Source organism: Bos indicus, chromosome 12, assembly GCF_029378745.1.
Source record: "Bos indicus isolate NIAB-ARS_2022 breed Sahiwal x Tharparkar chromosome 12, NIAB-ARS_B.indTharparkar_mat_pri_1.0, whole genome shotgun sequence".
Taxonomy (NCBI): domain Eukaryota; kingdom Metazoa; phylum Chordata; class Mammalia; order Artiodactyla; family Bovidae; genus Bos; species Bos indicus.
Window position 1 is genome coordinate 1,665,581 of NC_091771.1, and position 23,474 is coordinate 1,689,054.

The 23,474-nt window shown below is 36.8% G+C and overlaps 1 protein-coding gene across 2 annotated transcripts in view; it reads right to left on the minus strand.

The window, feature by feature from the left end:
* Nucleotides 1-23,474, minus strand: part of TDRD3 (tudor domain containing 3) — a 226,341-nt gene that overhangs the window by 105,669 nt on the left and 97,198 nt on the right. For both annotated transcript variants that reach the window (XM_070799977.1, XM_070799976.1), the window contains 4 exons: nt 16,646-16,806; nt 11,123-11,264; nt 4,302-4,373; nt 1,542-1,691 (listed from right to left, as the gene is read on the minus strand). In XM_070799977.1, the coding sequence (XP_070656078.1) occupies nt 1,542-1,691; nt 4,302-4,373; nt 11,123-11,264; nt 16,646-16,806 (525 nt within the window). The remainder of the gene's footprint in view (nt 1-1,541; nt 1,692-4,301; nt 4,374-11,122; nt 11,265-16,645; nt 16,807-23,474) is intronic.

Below are 23,474 nucleotides of genomic sequence, written 5' to 3' on the forward strand. Positions count from 1 at the left end.
GACTCTGATGTTGGGAGGGATTGGGGGCAGGAGGAGAAGGGGACGACAGAGGATGAGATGGCTGGATGGCATCACCGAATCGATGGACATGAGTTTGAGTGAACTCCAGGAGTTGGTGATGGACAGGAGGCCTGGCTTGCTGCAATTCATGGGGTCGCAAAAAGTCGGACACGACTGAGCGACTAACTGAACTGAACTGATCCAAGTTCTCAGCAGTATATGCTTCTAGGTTGCCGGATTCTAGAATTTGTGCTCTTGTCCGCCTATCATAAACAGATAGTAGAATGACACTGTGGGAAGAACTACCAAAATTCAAGAAATCCCCGCTTAAATTTTGAATTTAAATAGGAAAAAAATTGTTAGCTAAGGTTTGAGAGAGTCAGTTCCTAGGCAGGTTGATAGGGAGTCCAGGGGTCCCCAAAGAGAGAGGGGTCTGGAATTCTCAAGGAGGAAAAAAGGACAAACTTTTTTTCTTTCTCCACATTCCTTAGGATTATATACCAATAATGTATCTTGCCTGAGGACAGTGTTATCTTAAAATGTAAATTATGGGAGTAGGTCGGAGGAGGTCTTTACAACCTCCAGACATTCTTTGGATTATATAACCTCATTATTAACACTAGCAAGCGGGTACTCTTTCTGCCCCCTTCTGATGCCTATGTCAGAAGCTTTCTCTATCTCCTTTATACTTTAATAAAACTTTACTACACAAAAGCTCTGAGCGATCAAGCCTCGTCTCTGGCCCCGGATTGAATTCTTCTCCTCCGGGGGCCAAGAATCCCGGTGTATTCGCGTGATTCAACAACAACCTTTCAGGTTTATTGCTGGTTTTGAATAAAGAAATTTATTTCAATATCACTGGTTAAGAAAATTCTGTTTAAGCAACCAACTAATTCATGAACTAAAATTTCTTTTCAAAAGCTACAAATCAATAAATAGAGAACCAACCTATTTCAAATAAGTAAGAAATTAAAAATAATGAAAAGAAAACCTTTTGTCTAATAATAGTAAATAAGAGAGGGTATGTACAAATGCAAAGATAAAAATTGTTTTTTATTATACATTATTTTTAAGAATGAAAACTGTCAAAATTGTTAATCCTGAGCCATTGATTTACCTTCTAATTTTTACCTGAACCCCTCCAAGGTTTCTATTGTAGGAGAAAACTTTCTTCAGAAAGTATCATCTATCCCAACTAATAATAGGAACCCCTCTGCCATTAAAAAAAAAAAATTTGTTGTGTTCAGTAGTAAACTGTTAAGAAAAAAAGAAAGAGGGAGAAAAGAAGGGTGGTTTGTCAGCAAAAGCAACTTAATGGAATTGTTAAAGAGACTTGGAAAGAAATGTTTACAAGTAAAATGGTGTAAGCTTAAGACTCCACAAGATACCAGGACATTCTCTACTGATAGAATATGGAAAAAGAATGTCAAAAGTTTGTTCAATTAGTTACTTTATGTGAAAAGACAATAATGATTGTGAGTAATCTAAATAGAACATAAAGGCAAGGAATAAGAGAAATTTGCAATGATTTATTTTCTTACTTCTTTGCTCTTTGCAACTTCTGCAATAGCAGCAGTCCTTTGCTTTTCAAATTCATCATTGTCATTTGGAGGTTTGACAGGCATTGTCACTTGTAATGTCTTTCTTCGATCAAGTTCTCTGCTATCCACTTGGATATGAGACACACACTTCTGGTAATAATAAATAAAACAAAATGCTTCAGTAATATCAGAAGAAATTCAACTTTTTGTAAAAACGTATATATCTTCAAAAGAAATATCTGAATCACAACAAGTAAGAGCCCATAAAAATATAATTCTAACTAAGTGAAGTAACTTTAACTGTAACTAGTAAATGAAAGCTACACTAAATATAGCCATCTAAAAGGGGGAGCATATTTAAAACATTCATTAAACCAAAAGTTCTAAGTTTCATTTTAGGATGATGATTTAAAATAATTTAAAATTTCAAACAGTCTAGACTATTGCACAAGAAGAAAATTTGGTTTTTTATTAAGAGCTGATTTCCACATTATGCCACAACATCCATGAGGGTTAAGTAGTATAGTTACTTTTACATATAGAAAGATGTCTTCCAACTTATAAACCAAATCAAGAGCTAAAAACATACCCTCTCCCCCAATCAGGCTGCAAAGTTGTGGGATTTTAGTCTCTTGAGACAAATGAAGAAAGCCCTCAAAGTCTAAAAATAAGCCCTGAATTCAATTCTCCCTTTTAATCCTAGCAGCAAAACTCCTATAAAATGAACATTTTTCACCTCAGCAATTTTAATTAGGAATGAAAATATGTTTTCAAATAAATGTGTTATGGAAATACAGATGTTCAATAATATACATATAAAATAGCTGATTCCAACACACAGCCAGCATACTCTGTCTTTAACCAATGTACAAGGCTAAGATGCTGAAGAAGAGATTTTCACAATGGACTTCATAAACAAATAACATTACTGAAGCTGTAACTTTTAACATATTTCCTAATTTCAAAATGGATAGTTACTTTTATATATAGAAAGATGTCTTTCAACTTATAAACCACATCAAAAGCTAAAAATATACTCTCTCCCTCAGTCAGGCTGCAAAGTTGTGGGATTTTAGTCTCTTGAGACAAATTTCAGTAAATCCTAAAGGAAATCAGTCCTAAATATTCATTGGAAGGACTCATGCTGAAGCTGAAACCCAATACTCTGGCCACCTAATGCAAAGAACTGACTCATTGGAAAAGACCCTGATGCTGGGAAAGATTGAAGGCGGGAGGAGAAGGGGACAACGGAGATGAGATGGTTGGATGGCATCACTGACTTGAGGGACACGAGTCTGAGCAAGCTCCAGGAGTTGGTAATGGACAGGGAAGCCTGCCATGCTGCAGATCATGGGGTCGCAAAGCGTCGGTCACAACTGAGTGACTGAACTGAACTCCAAAAATAAAAAACCTCTATATACTTCAAATTCTTGAAAATAATTAAATTATAAGGCTCTGTTAGTAATTTATGAAAGAAATATTATCCCTAAAATGTTTATGAGGAAAGAAAATTTTTAAAAATAGTAGTTATTATTTTCAAATATAAGTTAATAGAATGTTTTCATTTTGGGATTTTTCACTATAGAAATGAGAATATCATCAGCATGGATCATGCCTCCTTTTATATTGAATTTCACATGTTCTTAAGCACAATAAAAAATGGCATATGTTTTTAAATACTTTCAAAATAGCCATGATGCAAGCATGAATTACTTAATTTTGAGTTGATCCTCTAAAAAAGGGTTTTGAAGAGGATGCCATTCAACTGATTCTGCTCATTTATTTCCTGATCAACTAGATATGTTTCTCATACCAAATTTTTTAAAATTGTTACTGAGATGTAGGTCTCTGTTTCCTAGCTGCTGTGTTCACAACTTATCTTCACTTTTGAGTCAGCACTCTTGAAGGAAAATAAAGCTCAAATGCAAGGCAGGTCACCAAGAGCTAAATTTTAGTACCATCATATGATGCAAGCAGTCAGAGTGGTTGATTACTCTTGGATTCTTCAGATATAAAGCAGGGACAAGCTAAGAGAGATTGTTTTGAATGCAATGTGATGTTTAGCACAACCAGAAAGACAAGATACTGGCCAGCTGAGGAACTACCTTGAGGTAACATTCTGCAGCAAGGTGGTTGAAAATTAGGAAATAATTAGGAAATAAAAATGTTTCACTTATGTGAGAAAAAGATCAGGGATGCCTTAGTTGAAAAGGAAAATACCAACTGGAAATAAAATTAAGTCTTTGACTAAGATGGGTCTTTGGATGAAGGCAGAAGAACAGAGTCTTGGAAGGGACAGCTGGGAGAGTAGGTTCTCCTAAAGTGCAATGATGCCCTTCCTTGTTCCAATTTTTTTGTCTCTTATCAATTCTCTTGTTGATGCTTTTATTTTTCCTCCCTCTTTTTTTTTAATGAACAAAGTGAGAAATTATAGCATATTTTTGTCTTCTTACATTTGCATTTTCGCTCTCTCAAAAAACAAAAGCCCCCACTATCTTATCTTAGTCTTAAATTGACATCTGGTGTGTCTCTTAGTTCTTTGAATCTTTGGGTTAACAGCATTTCAGAAAAGAGTTAATTAAAATAAAGGGGAAAAAACATAATTAACAATTTCTTATAATTAATATATTTCCACGTAACTCCTATGACCACTGAGTGAAGAGGTCAGCGCAAAACTGAACACAACATGAATATAAATGAAAAATACTTTTATATACTTTTTGATGATTAAAATTCATCTGCCAAAATGAAAGTCATTACCTGTCCAAAAGGCACAAAAGGAGGTGGTCCACCTTCGGTTCCAATATTGCTTCTATTGTGTTTTGACAAGCTCTGTGAGAAAAATGAGTTATACAACAGATTTATACATTAAAAATATATTTAACTTATGCACAAGAAACCCAATTATTTTAGTAGATTCCTAAAACAGAAAAAAAAGCCTATTAATTATTTTAAACTATATAAAACATATGCAGAGTTCAAGATAATAGCAAAGAGAGATAAGAAGGCCTTCTTCAGTGAACAATGCAAAGACATAGAGGAAAACAACAGAATGGCAAAGACTACAGATCTCTTCAAGAAAATTGGTGCTATCAAAGGAACATTTCATGCAGGGATAAGCACCATAAAGGACAGAAACTGTAAGGACCTAACAGAAGCAGAAGAGATTAAGAAGAGGTGGCAAGAATGCACAGAAAAACTATATAAAAAAGGTATTAATGACCTGGATAAGGACAATGGTGTGATGACTCACCTAGAGCCAGACATCCTGTGTGTGAAGTCAAGTGGGCCTGAAGTAGCATTATTATGAACAAAAATAGAGGAGGTGACAGAATTATAGCTGAGATATGTATAATTCTAAAAGATGATGCTGTTAAAGTATCAATATGTCAGCAAATGTGGAAAACTCAGCAGTGGCCACAGGACTGGAAAAGGTCAGTTTTCATTCCAATCCCAAAGAAAGGGGATGCCAAAGAATATTCAAAGTGAAAGTGAAAGTTAAGTTGCTCAGTTGTGTCCGACTCTTTGCGACCCCATGGACTGTAGCCCACCAGGCTCCTCCATCCATGGGATTCTCCAGGCAAGAATACTGGCATGGGTCGCCACTTCCTTCTCCAGGGGATGTTCCCAATCCAGGGATTGAACCCAGGTCTCCCGCATTAGAGGTGGACGCTTTAACCTCTGAGCCACCAGGGAAGAATATTCAAACTAACAATTGCACTCATTTCACATGCTAGCAAAGTAATGCTCAAAATTCTCTAAGCTAGACTTCAATAATATGTAAACTGAGAACTTCCAGATGTTCAAGCTGGATTTAGAAAAGGCAGAGGAATCAGAGATCAAAGTGCCAACATCTGCTGTATCATAGAAAAAGCAATTCCAGAAAAATATCTGCTTCATTGACTATGCCTTTGACTGTGCAGATCAGAACAAACTGTGGAAAATTCTTAAGAGATGGGAATACCAGACCATTCTACCTGTCTCCTGAGAAATCTGTATACAGGTCAAGAAGCAACAGTTAGAACCAGACATGGAGCAACAGACTGGTTCAAAATTGGGAAAAGAGTACAATAAGACTGTATACTGTCACCCTGCTTATTTAACTTATGCAAAGTACATCATCAAAAATGCTGGGCTGGATGAATCAAAAGCTGGAATCAAGATTGCCAGGAGAAATACAGCAACCTCAGGTATGCAGATGATGCCACCCTAATGGCAGAAACTGAAGAGGAACTAAAGAGCCTCTTGATGAGGGTGAAAGAGGAGAGTGAAAAAGCTGGCTTAAAATTCAACATTCAAAAAACTAAGATCATGATATCCAGTCCCACCACTTCATGGCAAACAGAAAGAGAGAAAGTAGAAGAAGTTACAGATTTTATTTGTTTTATTTCATTTCTTGGGCTCTAAAATCACTGCAGATGGTGACTGCAGCCATGAAATCAAAAGATGCTGTTCCTTAGAAAGAAAGCCATGACAAACCTAGACAGTGTATTAAAAAGCAGACGCATCATTTTGCCAACAAAAGTCCATATAGTCAAAGCTACGGTTTTTCCAGTAGTCATGTATGGATGTGAGTTGGACCATAAAAGAAAGTTGAGCATGAAAGAATTAATGCTTTTGAACTGCAGTGCTACAGAAGACTTTTGAGAGTCCCTTGGACTGCAATGACATCTAATTAGTCAATCCTAAAGAAAATTAACCCTGAATATTCATTGTAAGGACTGATACTTAAGCTGAAACTCCAATATGTTGGCCACCTGATGTAAAGAGCCAACTCACTGGAAAAGACTCTGATGCTGGAAAAGATTGAAGGCAAAATAGGAAAGGGGGTGGCCTAGAATGAGATGGTTGGATGGCATCACTGACTCAATGGACATGAGTTTCAACAAACTCCAAGAGACAGTGAAGGATAGGGGAGGCAGGTTTACTGCAGTCAATGGTGTCACAAATAATCAGACAGGACTAAAAGTCCCTGCATTATATAAAGTATATTTTGCATTTTATGTCAGTTATATTAAAAAGCACTAAGACTAAAGGCAACAATAATATTCAGTTTAATTAAAGAACAATTTAAACTGTATATGAATATCTTATTTCTTGATAAACTGTATTAAGATGTTAACCTAGCAAAAAAAACACACACATACAAATGCATAAAATAATCGAGAGATCCTTTCCCTAGTTTTAATTTAGATATTAAAAAAAAAGACCAGCCAAAGCCAAAAAATCAAGTTCATTTTATGCTATGACTTTCTTGTAGTTCACATAAGCTGCCAATAATACCATTTTCCAATACACATTATATAGTAAAAAGCATATTACAGGATTTCTACTTTCCATCCTGATGAATATATAAGAGTCAAGACTTAAATCTCCCTCTACAACTAGGAATATGGACAACATATAAGAAACAAATGTTTTATGACACATGGCAAGAAGTAATGTAGGACTGTAAGTCCAAAGAGAAGGAGAAAAAATAACAGGTGAGCTCTGCCTTTCTGTTTGAGACATGATGCAGACAGAGAGCACAGAAAGTTACGTTGGGAAAATCAGTCTCATAGCTCAAGGTGGACTGAAATAATTCAAGCCCTGGGGCAGAGGCTTGAAAAAGAGAGTCCCGTAAGGAAAAAATGTTTCAGAAACCTGCACAGGACCTCCCGTAAGTCACTGCTGAGAACTAGGCTGAGCAAAAAACAACTGTAAGTTACAGGTTTCCGTTTATACTAGAATCAAACAGAATAAAACATTTAGGGATACACTTAAACAAAGAAGAAGAAGTTCTATGCAATTAAAATTACAAAAGATTGCTAAAAGAAATTAAAGAAGATACCAATAAATGAAAAAGATGAGAGGGTCATGACTTGGAAGATTTAATGTTAAGATATTAGTACTATTCAAATAGATCTAGAGGTTCACTGTAATTCCTATTAAAATCCTAAGAATATTTTTCAAAGAAATGGAAAAATCCACACTAAAATTCACATGGGATCTCAAGGGACCCTGAATAGTCAAAATAATCCTGAAAAAAGCTCATAGTTTTCAATTACAAAACTTACTAAAAAGTTATAGGAATCAAAACAGTGGCAATAAGACAGACTAACCGAATAAAGAACCCAGAAATAGACTCTTGCGTGCATTTTGTTGTTGTTCAGATGCTCAGTTGTGTCCAACTATTTGCAACCCCATGGACTGCAGCACGCCAGGCTTCCCTGTCCTTCACTATCTCCTGGAGTTTGCTCAAATCATGTTCGTTGAATTGATGATGCCATCCAACCATCTCATCCTCTGTCGCCCCCTTTTCCTCCTGCCTTCAATCTTTCCCAGCATCAGGGTCTTTTCCAAGGAGTTGGCTCTTCACATAAGGTAGCCAAAGTACTGGAGCTTCAGCTTCAGGATCAGTCCTTCCAAGGAATATTCAGGGCTTATTTTCTTTAGGATTGACTGGTTTGATCTCCATGCTGTTCAAGTCAAGTGATTTTTCATCAAGTCAAGTGATGAAGGTGATAAGGTCATTTATTAGGGAAAGGAGAGTCTCTTCAACAAATGGTGCTGGGAAAATTGGATATCCACATGGAAAAGAATGAAGTTTTACCCTTTACTTACACCATGTTTAAGAATTAGTTAAAAATGGATCAAACACTTAAATTTAAGAGCCAAAGAGGTAAACCCATTAAACTTCCACAAGAAAACCCCACTGCTTCCAAAATTAACTCTATGGTTTATGATTTTTATGTGTACATTTGATTTCTATGGGTATCACCTGCCAGATGCTCAAGTAATTTGAACACTCCCTGATTTCTCCATCACTATGGTTACCAAAATCAAAAAAATACAAAACCAAAGAGAACTATTATCATATTAAGATGTTTTTCAAACATTTTCATGTAAATTTCTACTGCCCTCTTAAAAGAAATACTAGGGCTATTTTTTTTTTTTTTTCCCAAAAGTCTTTAGAAAGAAATAATAGGGATTCCCTGGTAGCTCAGTTGGTAAAGAATCCGCCTGGAATGCAGGGAACCCTGGTTCAAGTCCTGGGTCAGGAAGATCCCCCGGAGGAAAGCATGGCAATCCACTCCAGTTCTTGCCTAGAGAATCCATGGACAGAGAAACCCATGGACAGAGAAACCTGGCAGGCTACAGTCCACGTGGTCACAAAGAGTCGGATATGACTAAGTGACTAAGCACAGCACAAAAAGAAATACTAGCATGGCTCTCAGAAAACAAAGTGCAAAAACATATAATAAAACATTACAAGGATAATTGTCAAACTACCACTGATCCATGCATATATGTGTATGTGTGTGTGTGAGAGTATATGTGTTTGTATGTGTGTGTTTGCATGTTGGAGATGAGCAATTTCTGAGGAATGCTTGATCTACTTTTCAATCAGTGAGGTAGGTTGGTGCAAAAGTAACTGAAGTTTTCCACTGATCAACTTTGCCATTTGATATTGGAATACATGCTTAATTATTAATAGTTTTGGCTGGGTTGGAAAAGTTATGTATAATATGTTTGTCTGACTTGAGAACATATTAACACACTTTAAAAAAAATCTCTTAAGGATACAATATATCAACTTATAAAAGGAAAAGATAACAAGAAATGGGTGAGATTTTTCTAGGAAACTCACAGTTCATAAACTTGGCTATTTATATGAAACTATCAAATCACTTTATTTATTACATGTAAGACTCAGGGCCATCACTCTGGAGATACAGGAAGGCTCAGATCCATCAATCATAAAATAAGTTTAACAGTTCTTAAAGCCTATTTTCTGATCCATATGGGCATAACACTCTCTTATAAGACTGCTAGGTGGATTACATAATATACAGATACAAGAGTCCAGCACAAGGCATACACACTGTTCAACAGATATTTGTAGAACTGAATAAAAATAACAAAAACAGGAATTCTGACCTCAAAAAGCTTACAGTCAAAGGAGATAAGAAGTAAATATAATTTTATTGCTAGGTAAAAAAATAATATGCTTCTTCATATCATGAATAAAGTATTCTAAGAATTCAATAAAGGAACAAATATTTCACTATGTGAAAAAAACAAGCATTTTGAGTTTAAAAGTATGGTCGATTCATGTTGATGTATGGCAAAAATCATCACAATATTGTAAAGTAATTATCATCAAATAAAATAATTAATTTTAAAAAATAAATAAATAAAACCAAAATAAAAAAAGGCATGGGGACAATATGGGCATGTGTGAATTAGGAGAGAAACTGGGACTACCCTGGTGATCCAGTGGTTAAGACTGCCATTCCAATTCAGGGGCCAAGGGTTCAATTCCTGGTTGAGAAACTAAGATCTCACATGCCACACATTACAGCCAAAAAATAAAAATAAATAAAATAAGAATAATAAAATAATTTTAAAAAATAAAAGAGAAACTAAAATTATCCTAAAATTGGGAAAATCTTCTTTTTCAAAAGAACAACCAAGAAAAGCCTAGAGAATGGAAGAGTAAGTAGTTTCATTTAGCTAAAACAAAACCTATGTGAAAAAAATTAAGAAAGCTGAAAAGATAAACTAGAACTAGGGCTAGACTATGAATGATCTTGAATCCCCGACTAAGGTATGTGAAATAAAAGTAGGATGTAGCATTGCTCTGAGTTATGTTAAAGACACTCTGGCAGAGTACAATAAATTAGAAGATAGAAAAAGGATATGTGGTAAAACCAGCTAAAAGGCTACTACAAATAGCCCAGGCCAGAGACTTAAACTACAGTAATATCAATGGAACCTGAGAGCAAGACACTGATGAGAGATCTGACTGCAGTTGAGCAACAGAACTGGTGGCTAGAAGCAAAGTAGAAGGACAATTATTAGATAACATAGATGACTAGGAGGATGAAGATTCTGTTAACATAAATGGTGAAAACATCAACTAATGTGACTAGAAAGTCAAATCCAACAAGAATCCTTTCATTATAGTGAAATTCTAATTTGCTTTCACTTGTATCTATGTGTGTTTATAGATAAGAGAAATACACGTTATTCATATATATGCACAAACACTTGTTTTCTGCAGAAAGAATTAAGCACAGGTATATTATATATAGGGCTTCCTTGGTGGTTCAGTGGTAAAGAATCTGCCCACCAATGTGGATTTGTTCCCTAGGTCGGGAAGATCCCCCAGAGAAGAAAATGGCGACCCACATCAGTATTCTTGCCTGGGAAATCTCATGGACAGAGGAGTCTGGCAAGTTATAGTCCATGGGGGTCACAAAAGAGTTGAACATGACTTGGTGACTAGACAAAAACAATATTACACATAGCTTATAACTGGTATCCTAGCAGTTTTAAAAACTTGTCAGTAAAGACTGACTTATAAAATATGTAATAAAATATAACAAATATTGAAAAAAGGCATCTGTTTTAGAAGAACAATATGCTTAAACAAAGGTAGATAATTTCTATACAGATCACTCTATTCCACTCTATTCAATTCTGGCATAAAGAAATAATTTTACTATTCATTATAGGGTGATCCTTTAAAAGAAAGACTATACAAAAAGAGTGTAATATTTTAAAAGTTCAAACCGTTCTTCTTAATCTACACTTACTCTCTGTAACTCCCATTTCTCGATAAGGTGTTCTACTTCACCGCCAAGAACTGTGGTGTTAGAGTCATTCAGGAGCAGGAATCCATTCTTTATGTCCACAGCACCTGAGAGTTTAACTTTAGTTCCAGGTGGTGTGTTTAGGCTAAAGCAAAGGAAAAAAAGAGTTAAAACACATTTAAGCTCCTTCCCCAAACTAGAATTCAGTCCCATAATACAACCTAGTAAAATTCTTCAAAATGTACTAATGTGAAAACTATTTTTCAGATGATGGGCTATATAGTGTGAAAAGGTCATCAGGGAGAAATCAGAAGACCAGGTACAAGACTGTCATTTTCTACCTTAATTTTCTACATGTAAAAATATATGGATAATAGAAATCATAGCTCATGAACTTAAAGATAAAGAAAACAAAAGATGTGAAAGTACTTCCTTGACTCTATTACATTGTATAAATGTTAAGATTTGATCTTTTTTCCCCTGAGCTTTACAACCTCATTTTTTTTAAGGTGTTTAAAAGAAGCCTTTTATTAACCACAAATAACTTTTAATACATTATCAATACAAATAGGAAAATGTCTTTTAATGAATATTATATACCAAAAATCTGAAGGTTTTTCTTCATAATGACACAATAAAAAGAATCAAATTTGAAGGAGAAGTACAAAGCAAAATTTTGCAAACACCACTGTCATTTACTAATAACAGTTGAATTATAGTCTAAATTTACTACATCACCTGGGGAGGAAGGGCAACCATTTTTAATAGAGAGAATTTCTAAACTCTTATTAGCACCATTCAAAGCTTATTATCAGTTGTTTATCTACAAACTAACAGGTCAGTTCAGTTCAGTCACTCAGTCATGTCCTACTCTTAGCGACCCCATGAACTGCAGCATGCCAGGCCTCCCTGACCATCACCAACTCCCAGAGTTACCCTAACTAACAGGTCAGGTAAAGCTTTAAAGCAAGTTTTCAGTGCAATGTTTACAGCTCCTTCTTTTAAGATACTTGGAGTCTATGATCTCAAAGGATGTTAAACAATTCTGCCTTGATAATTACAAGGTGTTAACATGTGGAGAGAAATGTGTAATGAAAAGAATTTTCCATTTTTCCAAACCTCATTTTATACTGTGTTAAAAAATTAAATTCCAATACAAAAGAGATAACAAATCTGTAAGAAACCGAGACCTTTAACATCTATATAAACTACTGTAATCCTAAAACAATGCTCTTTTTGTTAACCATCCAGTTAAAGATCAAATAAGAGTTATTTACTCTAAAGCATACTGACTTCAAAAGGATTTTTCCATAATAGGTTAACATTATCAGATTTGGGACAAACATTATCATACCATGACCCATTTTACAAAAACCAGAGAAAAAACTATTTATCCTTCTACCAGTCTTTTTCAGTAAAGGAAAAAATGAAAGAAATCCATTTCATCACATAGGTTTGTCCTAAAGTAAAAGCATATAGACTAAGCCCCACTGCGTCTCTTCAAACATAGCAGCAAGGGGTAAAGAACTGCAAAGAGGAATAAAGACAGTCCTAAAGCACTTAAGATAAATTAGAAAATCATGCTGAGAGGCTTTCACACTGTCACATTTTTAAAAATTTATAAAATTCACCATGTGGAATGTGTGTGTGCATACTAAGTCACTTCAGTCATTTCTGACTCTTTGCAACCCTTTAGACTGTAGCCTGCCAGGCTCCTCTGTCCATGGGATGCTCCAAGCAAGAATACTGGAATGGGTGATAGTGCAAAAGCAAATCAATTGGTGGGGGGATGGGGGGAGCATGGGAGGTGGTTCAGGATGGGGAGACACATGTTACTCCCCAAGATGGGGAGCTCCCTTGGCTGACTCATGTCAATGTATTGCAAAAACTACCACAATATTGTAAAGTAATTATCCTCCAATTAAAATAAATTAACTTTTTTTAAAAGCAAATCAATGAAAGCATTGGTATCGCTGGTTTATTTTGAAGAAAAATGGTTGATAAAATGGTCATTAACAAGAAGACACAGAATATGCCTATTTTTAAGGTTTCAAAAATCCCATACAGAGTAAATCATTATTTGGTAAAAATTATCCTAAAATTATCCTGAGGACCCCATGCTTAATCATTCTTAGTCACTTTATGTAACTTAACAAAACAAATGGTCATGGACAGCCTTGCCTAACTTAACTCTTAAGTAGAGAGCTATATGGTAATATGGAGAAGGCAATGGCACCCCACTCCAGTACTCTTGCCTGGAAAATCCCATGGACAGAGGAGCCTGGTAGGCTACAGTCCATGGGGTCGCTAAGAGTCGAGCACGACTGAGTGACTTCAGTTTCACTTTTCACTTTCATGCATTGGAGAAGGAAATGGCACCCCACTCCAGTATTCTTACCTGGAGAATCCCATGGATGGAGGAGCCTGGTAGGCTGCCGTCTATGGGGTCACACAGAGTCGGACACGACTGAAGCAACTTAGCAACAGCATATGGTAATAAATGTAGGAAACTTTGCACAATGCCTATCAAACTTCAAAATCAGCAACAACTGAATACAGATACACTAAGTGAAGTTTTTCCCAGTTCCAGGTAAAGAGCAGATACAGATTTTCTAACTCTATAGTCATCATTTAGGGATAAATTTTAAAAAATAAGCACCAAGAATACCAAGGTGCCCTACTCTTAACCTATAAAGAAATTATTAATGAATTACAATATTTACATAAAATCAATGAGTTCTTTAGAGCCATTTTTAGCCAATAATTTCTAACATATTGATAAAATTGGAAAGTGTAATGAAAATATAAAAATCACAAATTAGCAATATAAGAAACTACACAAGACCTTAAAAAGTAGGAAGCAAATTACAGGGGCATTTTCATTATGATAATATATTTTTAAAACCAAAAGCTAATGTGAAAGCAGATAATGAGTTATCTTTATGTAAAATGACTGTACCTTTCCAAACTCTTTCTCTAATAGGTTAAGAGGGAAAAGATAGTGAATTTTCTGAAGTCAAACATACAATCTCACTAGGATAATTGAGAAAGAGTTATAGTCACTGAATTACAATTCTATTCCCACAAAAGAATAAACGGGTGCTAAAACTTTAATAAAATTTTTATTATATCACCTTCAGGGTCATAACTTACTCAGAGAGCATATTGCAATTTAACTAATACTTGATTGGCACTCCAAAGTTCCTTTATTCTCTCTCTTCATTTAATTTAAAAAAAAAAAAAAAAGTACAGGAAGAAGTGAGGCTGGAGATACGATAGATGAGTAGAAAGAAGCACCCCCAGAGAAATGCGATGCCCAGTGGTGAAAACACATTCTATACCAATTCCTGGTTTATCCTCCCTAGTGAGTTACAACCACTAACCACCAAACTTATTTTGAAAATAGTTTCCCAACTTGTTCACATGGAAGAACACTTCTGTAAGCTATTGTTTCTACAGAACCAAAAGTAGTCATGCTGTTTCAATGATGAGCAAATGAGAAAGAAGCAACACTTTTTCTCAATTGTCAAAATGTAATAAATTCAACAAAAGAAAATGGTGAACAGCATAAGAGACCCTCTTCTCTGGGCTGATCTTGTGCTTTCATTTACCACAGAAAAATATACAGCAGTAAAATGAGAGAATGAGCCATTACATAGCAAGTCTTCCTACCCAGTCATTTGTGAACTCCTGAGTTCACTAAATGTGTCAAAGGAGGAAAGCCTGTATTTCCATAAAAGTAGGAATCATTCTACTCTTCAAAGAAAAGACAACATAATCACAAAGTCAATATACCCCACTTTGTATATGAAAATCAGCATTTTCGACAAACATTAATACTCTCTTCTAAGGAAGGAGCCTCCCTCACAAGGAGCCTCCCTCACCAAAGGCAGACACTAGCTGAAGGAAGGAAAAAAGAACGAGATCACTGATTGTGGAATACAAGGCCTCAACCTACCATATTTCCTCCCATATACCATCATGCCAATCACCTAAGCTCTTCTAAGTGTAACTTTTCACTCATCTGTTGTCAAGGTACCCTGTCTTTGCACGTGCCATCCCCTACCCCAATCTCTTTCAAAATACCTATTCATATTTTAAGTCTTATTCCTGGCTCTCTTAGGTACAGGCAATTTCCTGAACTCCTATTCCTTTTAGATTATATATATATATTATAATCTGTATGCTGTGTGCTTATCTCATTGCCATATAAGCTGCTGTTACTGCTAAGTCGCTTCAGTCACGTTCGACTCTGTGCGACCCCATAGACGGCAGCCTACCAGGCTCCCCCGCCCATGGGATTTTCCAGGCAAGAACACTGGAGTGTGTTGCCATTTCCTTCTCCAATGCATGAAAGTGAGAAGTGAAAGTAAAGTCCCTCAGTCATGTCCAACTCTTAGCGACCTCATGGAGTGCAGCCTACCAGGCTCCCCCATCCATGGGATTTTCCAGGCAAGAACACTGGAGTGGGTTGCCATTGCCTTCTCCACCATATAAGCTACTTGGGGGCAAAATCTAAATTCTTTGTATCTTTGACCCTCCAGCACCAGATAAAAATGTTAGAACAAATGCTTGGGCAGGAAAGAAGTGTGGTCTCAGCATTAATATTAAATGGAAAAAGCACAAAAGACTCTGAGCAGCAAACATAAGCATATAAAATGACTAAGAAAAGAAAAACGTGAGAGGGACTGTTTGCAAATGTCCAATGAAAATTCCCATCTCAGAAAAAAGAGTTCAAATGGATCTAATGGAGACACTGAGAATAATGGAGACACTTTCCCTTGCCTCTCACTGCTTTTTTCCATTCCAACAGGCATGACTCTAAGAGCCTATTATAAAAACAGGCAAAAGAAGGATTTGGAAATTTTTCCTTATAGAATTATTCCCCCTTTTAGAAAGTGGAGCAACATACAAATCTCTCTAGCTTCAATCATTTCCTCCAAGAAAACTCATTTGCCTATAACTTTTCTAAACCACTAAACAGTGTGATGGTCACAACTAACTGTCAAGGAAGAAACTGTAACATATTTAAAGAAATTTGGCTCAGACTGTCAAGTGTCTGCCTACAATTGGGAGACCTGGGTTCGATCCCTAGGTTGGGAAGATCCTCTGGAGAAGGAAATGGCAACCCACTCCAGGACTCTTGCCTGGAAAATCCCATGGAATGGTGGAGCCTGTTAAGCTACAGTCCATGGGGTCACAAAGAGTCGGACACGACTAAGCGACTTCACTTTCACTTTCTGTTCGGAAAATTTTTAACAATCTAAAATTTAGTGATAAAATTAACAAGATTACTTTCCATGTAAGAATATCTTAAATTTCTGTTTTTGTTATTAATATTAAAGCAACTAAATCCAGTTTAAACTATTTCTCTTTACAGATATAGTACAAACTCTCTAATTTATACTGAAAAACTATAACATGTACTTAAGAGTTCATTCCTTCTTTTTAAAGGTCTTAGAAATAAAATCCATTGTGAATTGTACCTTTAAACACAACAAATATACACAATAAAGAGCCAATTACCTTATTTTTGACAAGTAACTAAATTCTACTGCTGTGCAACTTATATGACCATCAGTCATCTGTAAACGCAACATCCTTGGTGCAGCCTGAGATTCTTCATTATCCTTTGGTGCAGCAACATTGCGAATTTTTTGAATTTGCAAAACACATGGACCTTCAAGCTGTGAGAAGACAAAGGAATAAATATCACCTGTAGCCACAGCACTGTTTTCACTTTAATCTTTCTCTTTTCCTTAATGGTTATATTTTATTCTTTATAATGATATTTCAATTAAATAAGCTCAAATTTTAAACTGTTACATACATCAGGGTTTTTTTTAATTTAAAAATAAAACTTCAAAAAGGTCTTTTGAAGGATTTTTTAAAATATAATTCTGAATTAATTTTCAGAAAACAAAGGAAAAAATGTTAGGGAAAAAGTTATTTTCTGAATTAATGTTATATTAAAAGATGTTTTTCATCTTATGTGCTCTAAATTGTTCACATATAGCCTCCCTTTTCCACCCATGTACATTAACAGACATTCTGGAATTAAAAACATTGGCAATTTTTTAAGGGATATCAACTTCACAACAACAGTGGAAAGGACTGTGTTCTGTTCAAAAGTATCAAGTTTAAAGTATACTCTCGGGAAGGCGGGGGGGGGGGGGGGGGGGGGGGGGGGGGGGGGGGGGGGCGGGGCGGGGGGATGTCCCAAGATGGCAGAGAAATAGGATAGGGAGACCACTTTCTCCACTATAAATTCATCAAAAGATCATTTAAATGTCGAACAATTTCCACAAAACAACTTGTGAATGATCATGGAGGACACCAGACACCCAGAAAGGCAGCCCAATCTCTTCAAAAGGAGGTAGGAGAAAATATAAAAGGCAAAAACAGAGACAAAGGATTTATGGGAAGAGATCCGTCCTGGGGAGGGAGTCATGAAGGAGAAGTTTCCACACAACAGGAAACCCTCTCACAGGCATGTCAGTGGGGAGCTTTGGAATCTGAGGGCAATGTAACAGGAAGAAAAAAAAAAAAAAAATACACAGAATATGCACCTAACCACAACTACCAGTGGAGAAGCAGCTCAGACACTTGTGTCCGCCAGCAGTGAGTGGAGGCTGGGCAGGGACGCATGGGCTGCAGCATTGATCCTTAGGATGAGGACTGGGCTTGAATGCCCTGAGGACAATCTGAGGAGGCTAATGTGACACAGTAACCCAAAACGTGCCACTGCCAGGGAGACAAAAAAAAGAAGGAAAAAGGACTTTTCCCTCTAAAGGTTCTGACTCCTTATGGTGACCCCTGGCACACTTATAGAACAAAGGCTTGTGCCCTAGCAAATATCAAAGAACAAGCCAGCTGCTGTTTAGGGCCCTCCCTCCCGGGAGGCAGAGATGCAAGTGTGTGACAGCCAGAGCTGGAAGGCAAGGGGCCACTGCAATCTCAGCACCAGAGACCACATTTTCCACCAAACTGTGAGCAGGCTGCCAGTCGCTAACCACGTCTTCCTGGGATCCTGGATGGCTGACATCTGCCAGGAGGGTCGAGCCTGCGATCAGCTCCCCAGAGGAGACACACAGCACACCTGGTGGTGCACCCGGCAAACCTAGGCGCCGGAACCAGGGAGGTGATAAGACACATGGTCCACCTGGGACAGTGCACTCACCAAGCAACCAGTCACCTGAGCTGCCTGGACCTGGAAAGGGCACAAAACGTACAAACCAACTGCGTCTGTGCCCTTGCAGAGCACCTGAGAATCTCAGTAGCTCAGACCTGGGACGTGTACGAAACACAAGGTCCACTTGGGACAGTGCCCTTGCAGAGCACCCTGGAGCCTGAGCACTGTGGACCACAAAGTACATGACGCCTTCGCCTGTGGCAAACCAACTGTGGCCCATCCACTGTGAGCACTACCCACACGTGCCAGAGGTATCTGTTTGCAGTGTCCCTCCCTCTCCACAGGACAACTAAACAAGTGACCCTAAATAAGTGGCCAGCTTCATCCCCTCGTATCAGGGCAGAAACTAGACACTGAAGAGACTTGCAAAAGAAGAAACCAAAATAAACAAAGAAGTGGGGAACGCCTTCAACAGACTAAAACCCTTCAGGTAATGCTGAGACTGCACATTGTTCCCTGGTGGCTCAGACGGTAAAGCATCTGCCTGCAATGCGGGACACCCGGGTTCAATTCCCGGGTCAGGAAGATCCCCTGGAGAAGGAAATGGCAATCTACTCCAGCACTCTTGCCTGGAAAATCCCATGGACGGAGGAGCCTGATAGGCTATAGTCCATGGGGTCGCAAAGAGTAGGACATGACGGAGCGACTTCACTTGTAGACCTTGAGAAGAAGTACAAGCCAGAACAATGGACTATCTGACACTGAACTGACCCCACACTGCCCACAACAGTGCCAGAGAAATTCCTAGGTATATTTTTACTATTATCACTTTGTAATTTAAAAAAAAATTATTTATTACTCCTTTAACTTTCACTTTTATAGCCTACTATTACCTTTCTGGGAAAAAAAGACCTATTTTTTAAAACAAATTCCATATATTTTTTTTTTCTGACTGATTTTGTTTTGTATTATTTATATTGAATTTTTGAGAGTTAAATCTCTATTCTAGTTTTTAATCTTTGCTTTTTTAAATTTGTTATCAATTCTGCACCTTTAGGAATCTAATCTTCAGTATCCATTTTCACTGAGGGACTTGATTACTGGCTTGACTGCTCTCTCCCCTTTTAACTCTCCCTTTTCTCCTCCTGGTCACCTCTATCTCCTTCTTCCCTCTTCTCTTGTTTATAAAACTCTGTGAATCTCTCTGGGTGTTCCTGGCTGTAGAGAGTTGTTTCACCATTAACCTAGGGGTTTTATCTTCTGCACTGTATGGATGGAGAAGTGTTGACACTCTTGTAGGAGGAGGGCCAAAACCCTAAGGCCACCAAAAGTCTCCATACCTACACTGAAACCAAGCTCCACCCAAAAGCCAACTAGCTAACTAAGCTAATTAATACCACACTAATTCTCCAGAAAAACAGTAACACAACCCTGAACATTAAAAGATGGGCTGCCCAAAGCCATACCAAACCCACAGACATCCCCAAACTCACTACTGGACACTTGACTGCAGTCCAGAGAGAAGAGATCCAGTTCCACCCATCAGGACACAGACACAAGTTCCCCCAAGGAAACCCCAAAAAGCCACTGGTCCAACCCCACTCACAGGGAGCAGACTTCAAAATTAAGAGGAACCACAACCTTCTAGCCTGCAGAAAGGAAACCCCAAACACAGCAGTCTAAACAAAATGAAAAGGCAAAGAAATATTCATCAGGTGAAGGAACATGACAAAAACCCACCAAACCAAACCAAAGAGGGGGAGATAGGGAGTCTACCTGAAAAAGAATTCAGAATAATGATAGTAAATATAGTCCAAAATCTTGAAAACAAAATGGAGTTACAGATAAACAGACTAGAGACAAGGATTGAGAAGAAGAAAGAAATGTTTAACCATGACCTAGAAGAAATTAAGAAGGGTCAATCAATAATGGACAATGCAATAACTGAGATTAAAAACCTCTGGAGGGAACCATATACTCGTATCAGTAGAAAAACTGAGGTAGAAGAGAGGATAAGTGAGGTGGAAGACACAATGGTGGAAATAAATGAAGCAGAGAGTTAAGAAGGAAAAAAGAAAAAAGAAATGAGGACAACCCCAGAGACCTCTGGAACGATATTAAACGTCACAATATTCAAACATAGGTTTCCCAGAAGAAGAAGACAAAAAGAAAGGGATAAGAAAAAACTTGAGGAGATAATAGTCAAAAATTTCCCTAAAATGGGCAAGGAAAAGTCATCCAAGTCCAAGAAACCCAGAGAGACCCAAACAGGATAAACCCAAGACAAAATGCCCAAAGACACATATTAAACAAACTAACAAAAATTAAACACAAAGAGCAAATATTAAAAGCAGCAAAGGAAAAGCAACAAATAACACACAAGGGGATAAGGATAAAAGCTGATCTTTCAATAGAAACTCTTCAGACCAGAAGGGAATAACAGGACATAAAAGTGATAAAAGAGAAAAACCTACAACCAAGATTACTCTACTCAACAAGGATTTCATTCAGATACGAAGCAGAAATCAAAAGTTTTACAGACAAGCAAAAGCTGACAGAATTCAGCACACCAAACCAGCACTTCAACAAATGCCAAAGGATCCTCTCTAGACAGGAAACACAGAAAGGGTTTATAAAAACGAACCCAAAACAACAAAGGAAATAGTAAAGGGATCATACTTATCAATAATTACCTTAAATGTAAAGAAAGCTACCTAAAATTATCACCTTAAATGAAAAGAAATTTTTTGGGTTAAACGGACCAACCAAAAGACAGACTGGCCAAGTAGATACAAACCCAAGACCCCTATATATGCTGTCTACACGAGACCACCTCAAAACTAGGGATGCATACAAACTGAAAGTGAAGAGCTGGAACAGATATTTCATGCAAATGGAGACCAAAAGAAAGCAGGAGAAGCAATACTCATATCAGATAAAATAGACTTTGAAATAAAAACCATAATGAGAGACAAAGAAGGACACTACATAATGATCAAAGGGTCAATCCAAGAAGAAGATGTAACAATTATAAATATATATGCACCCAACATAGGAGCACCTCAATACATAAGGCAAATGCTAACAAGTATGCAACAGGAAATTAACAAAAACACAATAATAATAGGGACTTTAATACCCCACTCACACCCATGAATAGATCAATCAAACAGAAAATAAGCAAGGAAACACAAACTAAATGATACAATGGACCAGTTAGACCTAACTGATATCTATAGGGCATTTCACCCAAAAACAATGGAATTTACCTTTTTTTTCTCAAATGCACACAGAACATTCTCCAGGATAGAGCACATCCTGGGCCATAACTCTAGCCTTGGTAAATTTTTTAAAATTGACATCATTTCAAGCTACTTTTCTGATCACAATGCAGTAACATTAGATGTCAACTACATGAAAAAACTGTTAAAAATCCAACCATTTGGAGGCTAAACAACACACTTCTAAATAACCAACAGATCATGGAAAGAAGTCAAAAAGGAAATAAAAACATGCATAGAAAGAAATAAAAATGAAAACACAACAATCTAAAACCTATAGGATTCAGTAAAAGCAGTGCTAAGAGGGATATTCATGGCAATACAAGCCTACCTCAAGAAACAAGAGAAACATCAAATAAACAACCTAACTTTACACCTAAAGTAACTAGAAAAAGAAGAACACAAAAACACCAAAGTTAGTAGAAGGAAACAAATCATAAAAATTAGAGCAGGTCACAATGAAAATGAAATGAAGGAGACTCTAGCAAAGATCAACAAAACTAAAATATGGTTCTTGAGAAGATAAGTAAACTAGACAAACCATTAGCCAGACTCATCAAGAAAAAAAGGGGAAAAAAATCAAATCAACAAAATTAGAAATGAAAATGGAGAAATCACAACAGACAACACAGAAATACAAAAGATAGTAAGAGACTACTATGAGCTACTATATGCCCATAAAATGGATAGCTTGGAAGAAATGGACAAATTCTTAGAAAAGAATAACCTTCCAAAACTGAACCAGGAAGAAATAGAAAATCTGAACAGACAAATCAGAAGCACAGAAATTGAAACTGTAATCAAAAATCTTCCAGCAAACAAAAGCCCAGGACCAGACGGCTTCACAGATGAATTCTACCAAAAATTTAGAGAAGAGCTAACACCTATCCTACTCAAACTCTTCCAGAAATTCTCAGAGGAAGGTAAACTCCCAAACTCATTCTATGAGGCCACCATCACCCTAGTACCAAAACCAGACAAAGATACCACAAAAAAAGAAAACTATAGGCCAATATCACTTATGAACAGAGATGCAAAAATCCTCAAGAAAATTCTAGCAAACAGAATTCACCAACACGGTAAAAGGATCATACATCATGACCAAGTGGGCTTTATCCAGGGATGCAAGGATTCTTCAATATTCACAAATCAATCAATGTGATATACCATATTACAAACTGAAAGATAAAAACCATTATATTATCTGAATAGATATAGAGGAAGCCTTTGACAAAATTTAACTCCCATTTATGATAAAAATTATTCAGAAAGTAGGCACAGAAGGAACATACCTCAACATAATAAAAGCCATATCTGACAAACCCAAAGCAAACATTATCCTCAATGGTGAAAAAGTGAAAGCATTTCCTCTAAAATCAGGAAAAAGACAAGGGTGCCCACTCTCACTACTACTATTCAACATAGTTTTGGAAGTCCTAGCCACAGCAATCAGAGAAGAAAAAGAAATAAAAGAAATCCAGATTGGAAAAGAAGTAAAACTCTCACTGTTTGCAGATGACATGATCTTCTACATAGTAAACCCTAAAGGTACAACCAGAAAATTACTAGAGCTAATCAATGAATATGGAGAAGGAAATAGCAACCCACTCCAGTATTCTTGCCTAGAGAATCCTGTGGACATAGGATGGGCTGCTGTCCATTGGGTCACACAGAGTCGGACACGATTGAAGCAACTAGCAGCAGCAGCAGCAATCAATGAATATAATAAAGCTGCAGGATATAAAATTAATACATAGAAATCCCTTGCATTCCTATACACTAAGAATGAAAAAACAGAGAAATTAAGGAAACAATCCCATTAACCATTGCAATGAAAAGAATAAAATACTTAGAAAAAAACAAACAAATGGGACCTAAATAAACTTAAACGCTTTTGCACAATGAAGGAAACGATAAGCAAGGTAAAAAGGTAGCCTTAAGA